Raw genomic sequence first — 8,475 nt, forward strand, 5'->3', positions numbered from 1 at the left:
ATATCCAGCCGTGTGAAAGCACATCTTTTTTTAAAAGATAGAAAAAAAAAACACACAGAGCCTGGCACCTAAGTACACATCATTTTCTTAATTAAAAAAAAGAAAAATCAAAGTAAAGTTTTACATTTTTTTCAACACCATCCAAGAGTACAATTAAGACTCATTAGGTCAAAGACAGCTCCACAGAATCAAATCATCTGTTCACCTTAAAGGCTTTTTATGTTTTGAGTTAACTGACCAGTAAAAGCCAGCAACCCTCGGAAAAATCTCTGCAGCCAGTCCAACAACACGCAGTCAGTCAGTCAGCGATATTATATATTTATATCACATTCCACTTTTGTTACACTATGAAACTAAAAATGTAAATTTTGTTTTAAAGTATTCTTTTCAAAGCAAGCATGTGTCAGCTACTAAAAATGCTGAGCAAATTTAGACAAAAATAAAATGTGTCTACGAGACGCATGCAGAGCCTAGAAGTCTACGGAAGCTGAAAAAACAACAAAAAAGTGCAGAGGCTAAAAGAAAAAAGAAATCTTCATACAGACTCTTGACAGATTGAACATGAACAGGCTCATTGTTTATTAACTGGTATTCGTATTAGGTCACGTTGCATAACGTCACTGATGTCCCCTTTCACAAGGAGCGCTATTTTGCTGCATTCCATAGTAACACTCAGACTGACTGCTTTCATTGTTTAGCATTTTAACATTTATATCCACCTAGTAACAAGCCCCAAAAATATATACAGAATTCCAGCCATGCATAATTCTCATATTTTAAACTACTTTTTAATTAAGAGCTATAAGATGTACAGTTTAATCTTACATAATTAATTTCTTTGTCTGTCTTTCACAACAGTCAGGTGGTGCAATTTACTTTTTTTTAATTCTCCAAGTATGCTTGGAAGTAACATGCTCATCATTTCTTGTACAAAGAATGAATAATTAGTGGTCTCTGAGTAAATGACTATATATATATATATACATACATATACATATATATATATAATATCTTGTGCTTTTTTAAACACAAGTTACACCAACACTGGGTAAAAATAACAAATGTGCAGCAGGTTCTTTTGAGAATATGCAGAATCTTGTCAATCCAGCTTCGCAACTGTTCCCTAATTATGGATCAAGAAGTCGTATAAATAATTTTTAGTCAAAGCCACTTATTAAGCGCAAGGAAACACGCTAGCCATTTTACCACGTCATGGGATTGTTATGTTTTAAACGGGTCATCCCCACTGGCATTCTGTGAGTTTTGCCAAAAAGTAGGTTGATCTACTGATCTTTTTAGCATATTAAAATATCAGTGGAATAGTCTCTTATTTGCTCGATTTGCAGATTTGCGTTATGACACTAGTTTTGTTGTGTTGTGGCTGTGTGTTAAACTCTACAATCTTGAAAGTTCATGGCTCACTTGTTGTTCAACTGTCTTGTTTATCACACTTTCAGGAAGAAAAGAAATTCTTTGACGACCGGTTTTGCAACTGCATTACAGAGAAACCTACATACTCAGACATGCAGTCGAAACTACGAAAGGGGAAGTGAAGAAACCACCCGTGCTTTGACATGGACAGAGTGTTCCATTATTCTTTCAATCATCAGTGTGTCCTTGTAGCCAACCCGGTCCATTGAACGGAGCGGGGACAGCGTGTTAGGGGGCTGTGGCGCTCTCTAGTGTCCCCAGATCAGTTACATAAAGCCAACCCTCCGCTTGGACCCGATTATGAGACTGATCCCGTCAACATTAAACGTCAAATCTCTGCCACTGTTTGCACAAATTGCAAATAAATTAAATCACTGACAGACGGCAGGTATTAAAATTGTAGGCGGGTCGGATCAGGCAGGATGGCGCCGATGACAACAGACGACACAGTTTTTAAGGAGTAGAGGAAAAAGACACGACGGCTGCTGCAGCAAATGAGGGAGGACAGTGGAAATATGCTGTCGGTTGTTGTTAATATAACATCGATACAATGGCATAAGGGGACCAAAACAATTATGTCATTTTTAATGAAAAAAGTTGGACGCCTGGTGTGAATCTTTCCGCTTCCAGCACAAACTCACTGGCCATTGTTTGGGCAACAAGCAGCCACATTCCAGCACCGTGCTGTGGAGCTCGGCCGCTGGGCAACAACTAACACATGCCTCGAATGTAAAATGTAAAAATTGTGCGAAATAAGAAGAAGCGATAGTGCATATTTTACAAAACAATCCAGACACAGAGCCAATTCTCCGGAATAGCACTTTACAAACTAGAATCGCTGCACATACGTCGCCGTTTTTTAATTTCGGTTACCGAATAGTTAAAACGAACGCACCCACATTCGCTAGCTTAAAAATGAAGCTAACCCAGAGTTAGATTTTCACAGTGAAAATGTATAAAACGGTTCAACGTTTGTCATTTGATATATTCTAACTGTTTTAGATTTATACAGAAAACTTTTCACTGGAATTCTCTGGCGCTTTGACGAAACAAGTATTTTGAGATTTTTAAAAGGGAGTTCGAGAAAGTTTTAGACTCGTAGCCTCAAAGTCAAGAGACGTGCGAACTCTGAGCGGACTATCTGTCGGTATTCAGAATAACGTACTCTTTAAAAGTACAATATTCTGGATTGAAAAGTAGAACAAACTCACAACGTATTTTGCACGGGTGTGGGACAATGTTTTTTGGAAGTCGTAAGTCTTAACTGCTCAGCAAAAGTCGGGGTACGCTCACTGTAACAATGTGCTTCTGGGTGTCGTAACACTGTGCAGAAGGGGAAGCCCGGTGAAGCCGTGCCGTAGCCGGACTGCGCCGTGGTCACGCTTCTCCCCTGCCCTTCTCTATTCACTTCCAGACTTACCTTCATCGAGAAGCCTCTCCAGATGTGTGAATATGCCGCAGAGATTTGGCAAACTGGTCATGAGCTTCTTCTCGTTTAATAACTGCATCAAATAGTCGGGACTCGGCCTCGGTCGCTCCTTCACTTCGACCTCTCCGACCATCATCTTTGCGGCGAGTGCGAAGAACAGACCACCGCAAAAGAAAAACACAGAATCCTCTTTTGGGGAAAGAAATGGAGAAAAAAAAAACGAAAAAGAAAAAATGCGGCTCCAAACCCTGGCTTCCCTCCTCCTTTAGAGCAGAATACTGTTAAAACCCCCCTAAAAACAGGTTTGGTTTGTTCTTGTTGTTTGAGTGGAGAGGGGGTAAAAACACAAACCGTTATCTCCCTTCCAGAGACTCGTGCGCCGTACTCTCCTCTACGCTGTGTGCGCTCGGGGACGTTCGATTCCAACACTGTAGGCGCGACACACTGCTCCACTGGAAAGGACCGCCTCCATCATCTCCTATTTGCCACTGGGACTTTCGCAGAATAATAGTAAAGCCAATGAGCGATCAGAATTTGACATAAATGGGCGGTAAAAGACGCCTGTTGACAAGACTGATAGAACACTTAGCCACTAGCGCCACGGACGCCGGAATGCACAGTATGCCAAAGCAGTGTTGTCAACACCGTATAGCACACGTTTCTTTTTCTCCTAACGTCGTATCGCTTATAAACTTTACACTCACACAGTGCTTTCCTTGTCGTCAGTGACATCATACATTAAAACATGTGTTACGGAGACGTTTAATGTGAAAAAGACGTTTGTAACCGCGACCATTTGTAAAAGTAAAGTGGACTGATGCATATAAACTTTCAGGGTTATTAATTTTAAACAGCAACATCAGCTTTGAAAAGTATAGATACACACACACACACATATATATTGGATGCGGGTCTCAATCTAAGCAATAATAATACACTTCCCAGGTCCCTAGAACTTAAGAAAATGTCCAAGACATAAATCATAGGAACCAGGCCTACAAGAAATTTTAACAGTGTTTAGTGATTCTGTTTTAAGTTAGTAATCTTTTTCATATTCATCACAACTTTTCTGTATTGTTTCAACAAAAGCTATGTCAACACCAACGCGTCTACCTTAATTTCCCCGTCCCACTGTATAGAATCTTGGCTGCTCCCCAGATTCTTCTGATATTCAGGATAGGTCCACATAACTTGCACTTGTTTTCTTTCCAAACTACTCAGTGTGAAAGAACTACAACGGCAAAGGTTGGTACGCCGCAGGTGCCTGCATTCACTCTGTTTGATTATCCAGCCTCCTATGTATCATACATACTTTATATATTTCTATACGTGCCATACTGCTTTGCCATTAGCAGCTGGTTCTTACATCAATCCACTTGATATTTGCAGGGCAGAGTTGAAGACACACAGAGAATTACAGTTGCAGTCGTTTCAGTCATGAAGTCCACTCACCTCCCAAGACTGCATTAACAGATGTGACTTCTGGATGGAACGACTACAGGGATAACTCAGCCGCTGCAGCCGCTTGTCACTTTGATTTTTTACAATGTCTGCTGAGATTCTCCGGGTGCACAGTGACGTGTCTGATCATCTGGTCTGAACAGTCACGTGTGGGTTGTGGATACCTGCCAAGATCCGCCAACAAAACAGACAGTTTCTCAATTTCCATGGGCAGACCTCGCAAAAAGAGGATAAAATATAATAAATGATCAACCTGTGAAGTCTATAGCCTTCAAATTGTCTATTGTTACTCCAGACTTGTACAGCTTGTTATCTGCCTGGGGACCGATTGATCAACACTCCAGTAATCAATAGAGCCTTTTCATTGTCCTGTCCTTGGGAGGACCTTTCTACATATCCTCAGAAGATTATCATGCCTGATCAATGGAACACACACAAAACCAGCTTCCTCCAGTTTCCTTCCTAGTGTGAAAATAAACCACAACTGATCCATTTTGATTTTAACAGCTGTTGGCTGCAAGGGGCCCAACTCAATCTGAGTCCTGACCTTGGCCCTCAGTCAGTTTGTCCGCTTACTACTCAGCCACTCATGTCTTTGTAAAAGCAGCCCCCTTAGCGGGTGTATGAATACTCAAACAGCTGCACCATGACCTTCCGGCTTTGGTTCATCACCACTGTTTATTGTGTTGAGGATAGAAAATTGAGTCTAAGCTCATAAAATCTGTGCAACACGTCGACTATATTGATTGTTCAACTGGACAGAGCAATGACTTTGGACAAGTTTAGTTATGCTGTAATAGTGTCACAGAATAATTAACTTATGAATAGGGCAACACCAGGGACAGAAAATTAGCTGTTTTCACGATCCAACATGGCCGCCTCTGTGGCTAACAGTCAGTAGCAAGGTAAAAAAAAAAAAACAGACTCATTTTTGGTTAATGAAGAGAAAAACAACAAAAAAAAAAAAAAAAAACAGACTAATTTTTGGTTAATGAAGAGAAAAACAAGCTAAAATTGTGTGATACTGATAACCTGTAACCTCTGCATATTGACCAACGCTTGGCTAATATATACTTATATTTACTCTCCTTGAATAATGTAAAACATGTTCATCTTGAGGCTTATTTTTGGCCACCTGTAGGCTAGATTTTACTCATTTTTGTTAAACACCGATGCAGTTATTTATGTTATTTAAATTTCTAAACTGATTGTTTTGTCCCCGGCAGCTCACAGGTGCATGATAAATGTCTTCGAAGCAAAGGACAGGGATTGCATGAGATGATGAAGACTTGTGGAAAATGTTCCCACTCAACTATAGCAGAAGTTTACTTCACATTTGACACGGGTGTGAAACGCTCAATTTGTCGAAATTTCAAGAGCAATTTCAGATATTTCAAGGGCAATCTGCCTGAAGCCTTTGTTAATTTCTGACCCTGTGCCACACTTGAAAACAACAAAGCAAACTGTAAAGCTGCTTATGCACAAAATAAGAGGGGGAAAATGTGTATGTGCCACAAGAACATGTGCAGTGAGCCTCACAGCCTTAGATAATAGCATTTGGGAGTTAGTGCAGCAGGCGACAGCAGACCAACATCAAAGCAGGAAGACAGATACAGTTGCCTTAACAACCAGCGCAACAAATTTACTGCATGGATTCTGCTTCTCTGCCCTTCAACCAGCATCTACATATAGCCATGCTACATTACTGTTTATTTTTCTTAAGTTGACTTAAGTCTGACACTTTTTCAGTTTATTGTCAAAGTAAGTTTTAATTTACATACGCTTCGTCAGGTCAGACCAGTTTTAACATATTCATGACTAAAGTTGGATTACTGAGAAAAGTAAACTACAGGACAGTTGATCTTGTTGTCCTCATTCATCTAAGAGGAGTGTCCAAAATGGTGGTCCGTGTACTAGAGGTAGGGACAGAGTTAGATGTTTTGAGGTGCAAGGCTACACACGTACAGTGAGTGCAGTCAGAATGGCGTAGGTTTTTGAATCCCACATCTGACATGATACCTTTGGAGTGGACCAAGTTCTAGAGGTCAAACAGAACATTCTCTGATCTGACTTGGTTTTACAAAGAAGTAATTTGTCCACTCCACCAAGGAACATACTGGAAGTAAAGTCGGACTCCTGTTACGCCATGCACATTACAATATTTTTTTTGTAATTTGTCAGCTGAGATCAGACATCCAAGCTTGTCCTCAGAAGTCTCTTGTATTAACTCTTGTATTGGCTTTATTCCATTCAGTGATCACAGATATATGCAGATAAGTCTTTTTTTTTTTTTTTTGCCTAATGACTTGTCAATTGCTCCTTTGTGGACTTCACACTTAATGTTGGCCCTGCTGTCCACATGGTCGACAGCGTCAACGCTATCTCAAAGCCAGAATTCTGAAAGCATCGCCTGAAGTCAAACACTGATAAGTGATTTGGGTGGATAAGAGTGAGGAGAAGGGAGAAACACTTTTTTTTTTCATATGACTTGAAGATAGCTAAATTGTTCACGGTGTTGACTCCTTGCGTTTCCCCTTTTTCTTTTTCTTTGAAAAAGCAATGGGGAAAAGTCTTCCTGCATCAAACGACTGTGGCATTTCTTCTGAGCTTTGAAAATTGGGTTTAGTTCTTATCTCAACAGTGGTGATGGTAATTTGCTCCGTGCCCAGCACTCTTTTTTTTTTTTAGCTTGGTCACATAGGGCTCTAGAGTGTGTCGTGTCCAAAATAGCAAGTCAGACCAAACCAGAGACACGCATGGCAAACCTAAATGCGTACTTTTGTGTGTACGTGCTCCAGTCTCCCGACGGCCTGAGACTAAACAGAAATGATATTAATCCCCTCTTTTGCTCTCATTGCCCTTGTGTTTTCATCATTTTTAATAACATGGTTTTCCATTCAACAATTAATCCAATTAACGTGAATCCAGATAATTAATGAACATGCTGTTAGCCCGCTTTTGAAGAGGAGGCTGTAAGCTCGCGCTCAATGAGCTCGGAGAGCGCCCTGAGTTTACAAGTGAAAGAACACTGTTGGAGACAATGGGGCCCTCGGTAGGGGCCCCTGAAGCTGTTTGCTGCCTGCCTCGGGGACGGCGAAGCCGCAGGAAAGTGTGTGAGTGGGACGCGGTGACTCTGCCAGAGCAGGGCTGTGTGCGATAAGGGCTAGAGCTCTGGAGGAGGCAAAACAACAGGCCCAGGGGTTCTGATAACACATACAAACAAGAGCAGCATCTTTCCCTTTTTTCCTTTTGACTTACTTTCTTTTGGCTCAGGGAGTATGGAGGAGAAAAAAGGGATGGCAGAATCTGGGGCATTTCCATTTTGAAGAAAGTGGGAACAGAAAAAAAAAGTATCCTTTCAGCAAATAGAGCAGAGTAAATACAGAGAGGGACATAATGTAAGTATTATTCATTCTAAACTCATATCATGAGCCTGACATGACAAACACCCTGCACCGGGGCTTGTGTGGACTTGTTCAGGCACCTGGATTGGTTCCTGTTTGTGTGTGCACTAAGTAGTGTGTCAGTCACTAAACATTTACATTTCTTTTAGTTGTTTTTTAAAATCTGTCCACGTGGGAATCGAAAGTGAAATTCAAAGTGTTCATTTTCGTAACTCAGCACTTTTATCTTACTCCCACACAAGTCAACTTACATGTCAGCAGCCTCTGTATGTGACAAATGTACAGACGCCGTTCAAATGAATCTGCTCAGCTGACCTATCAGGTTTATATCAACATGCCAGCGCAACCGTGCAGGAGCAGCTCACTTTCGTTAACAACCGATGAGTCATGATAACATGCAGATTTATGTCCTCTGGAAAAACAAAAGCTAGAAAAAATGTATCATAATCAGGCAGCACTTTGGCTCTTCTGCATAACTGTAATAGGTTACAGGTTTCAGAGTTCAGACTGTAGCTGTATTACTGGTTCACCAGGACCAAAAAACACATTCCTGTTGCCTTCACTTCCATTAGTCACTTCCCGTGAGAGGCCAGACTGGTGTGTTTGTGTTTTGGGGGAGAAACTCTATCCATCATGTTATATTTGACACCTACCTGGTGACTGGATCACAGAGCTGGAGAACGGGGGAAAAGAGAAACAAAAAGATATATTTTCAAACTAACTTCAACTGCCACTAGTATTTGTTTTGTT

General features: G+C 40.9%; 1 protein-coding gene across 6 annotated transcripts in view; it reads right to left on the reverse strand.

Moving 5' to 3' along the window:
- The window catches only part of qkia (QKI, KH domain containing, RNA binding a), a 66,699-nt gene extending 63,368 nt beyond the window's left edge, over positions 1-3,331 (reverse strand). Inside the window, exon 1 of one of the 6 annotated variants that reach the window (XM_008309843.3) lies at positions 2,852-3,322. In XM_008309843.3, coding sequence (XP_008308065.1) covers positions 2,852-2,996 — 145 coding nt within the window. In that variant the 5' untranslated portion in view covers positions 2,997-3,322. Of the gene's footprint in view, positions 1-2,851 lie in introns of all 6 variants that reach the window. The other 5 variants (XM_025063156.1, XM_008309851.3, XM_017034819.2 and 2 more) reach the window with 5 other exon arrangements.
- Between the last annotated feature and the right edge of the window lie 5,144 nt (positions 3,332-8,475).

This window comes from Cynoglossus semilaevis, chromosome 1 (assembly GCF_000523025.1).
Source record: "Cynoglossus semilaevis isolate Cse_v1.0 chromosome 1, Cse_v1.0, whole genome shotgun sequence".
In the NCBI taxonomy this organism is placed as follows: Eukaryota; Metazoa; Chordata; class Actinopteri; order Pleuronectiformes; family Cynoglossidae; genus Cynoglossus; species Cynoglossus semilaevis.